The sequence below is a fragment of the Sinocyclocheilus grahami genome, unplaced genomic scaffold (genome assembly GCF_001515645.1).
Source record: "Sinocyclocheilus grahami isolate Dianchi unplaced genomic scaffold, SAMN03320097.WGS_v1.1 scaffold3404.1, whole genome shotgun sequence".
Classification (NCBI taxonomy): Eukaryota; Metazoa; Chordata; class Actinopteri; order Cypriniformes; family Cyprinidae; genus Sinocyclocheilus; species Sinocyclocheilus grahami.
In genome coordinates this window covers 10,962-11,551 of record NW_015508533.1, presented here as the reverse complement: position 1 = coordinate 11,551, position 590 = coordinate 10,962, and the positions used below count along the sequence as shown (strand labels likewise).

The window sequence follows — 590 nt, the reverse complement described above, 5'->3', positions numbered from 1 at the left end:
ATCATTCTAATATGCTGATTTGCTGCTCAAGAAACATTTATTATGCTTAATATTGTTGTTGAAACTGTGATACAATGCAGATACATTTATTGTTGAATTGTACATCGTTTTAAATCTTAAAATAAGGACAATATTACTCCGTGCACCTTCAATTTTCCCATAGTAACCCTTGTGCATTTGTGCTTTTAAACAATAGAAATGTGTTTTGACAAGCAACTGTAAATCCAGCTGACGGTCAGTTTTTCTCCGACAGATTAACCAGAGCCGACCGATGACCCTAGTGGAGGAAACGCTCTCATATCACAACGAGGCGTTCAGCGAGTACGACTACTCCACCTCAAATTTTTACGACAAACAGGGCATCTACACCAAAATAGAGGAACCACTGCCATCACCATCTGTGAACTTACCATCAGCTACCTTCAACAAATCCTTACGGCAACCAAGACGCAATTATCTGGCACTGCGGCCCAACGGGAGGCCCGCGAACAGGTTTAACAATAAAACTGTGACATTTCACGACTATGTTGTGGTTCGGGAATGCGACGAGGAGTGTGAAGGAAATACGGAGACTACGTTCACAACAGAGG

At 41.9% G+C, this 590-nt stretch overlaps 1 protein-coding gene across 1 annotated transcript in view; it reads left to right on the top strand.

Moving 5' to 3' along the window:
• The window catches only part of LOC107576256 (cadherin-related family member 5-like), a 6,692-nt gene extending 6,363 nt beyond the window's left edge, over positions 1-329 (top strand). The window contains exon 12 of the mRNA XM_016262473.1: positions 254-329. Within this exon, the coding sequence (XP_016117959.1) occupies positions 254-258 (5 nt within the window). The 3' untranslated portion in view covers positions 259-329. The remainder of the gene's footprint in view (positions 1-253) is intronic.
• The last annotated feature ends 261 nt before the right edge of the window (positions 330-590 follow it).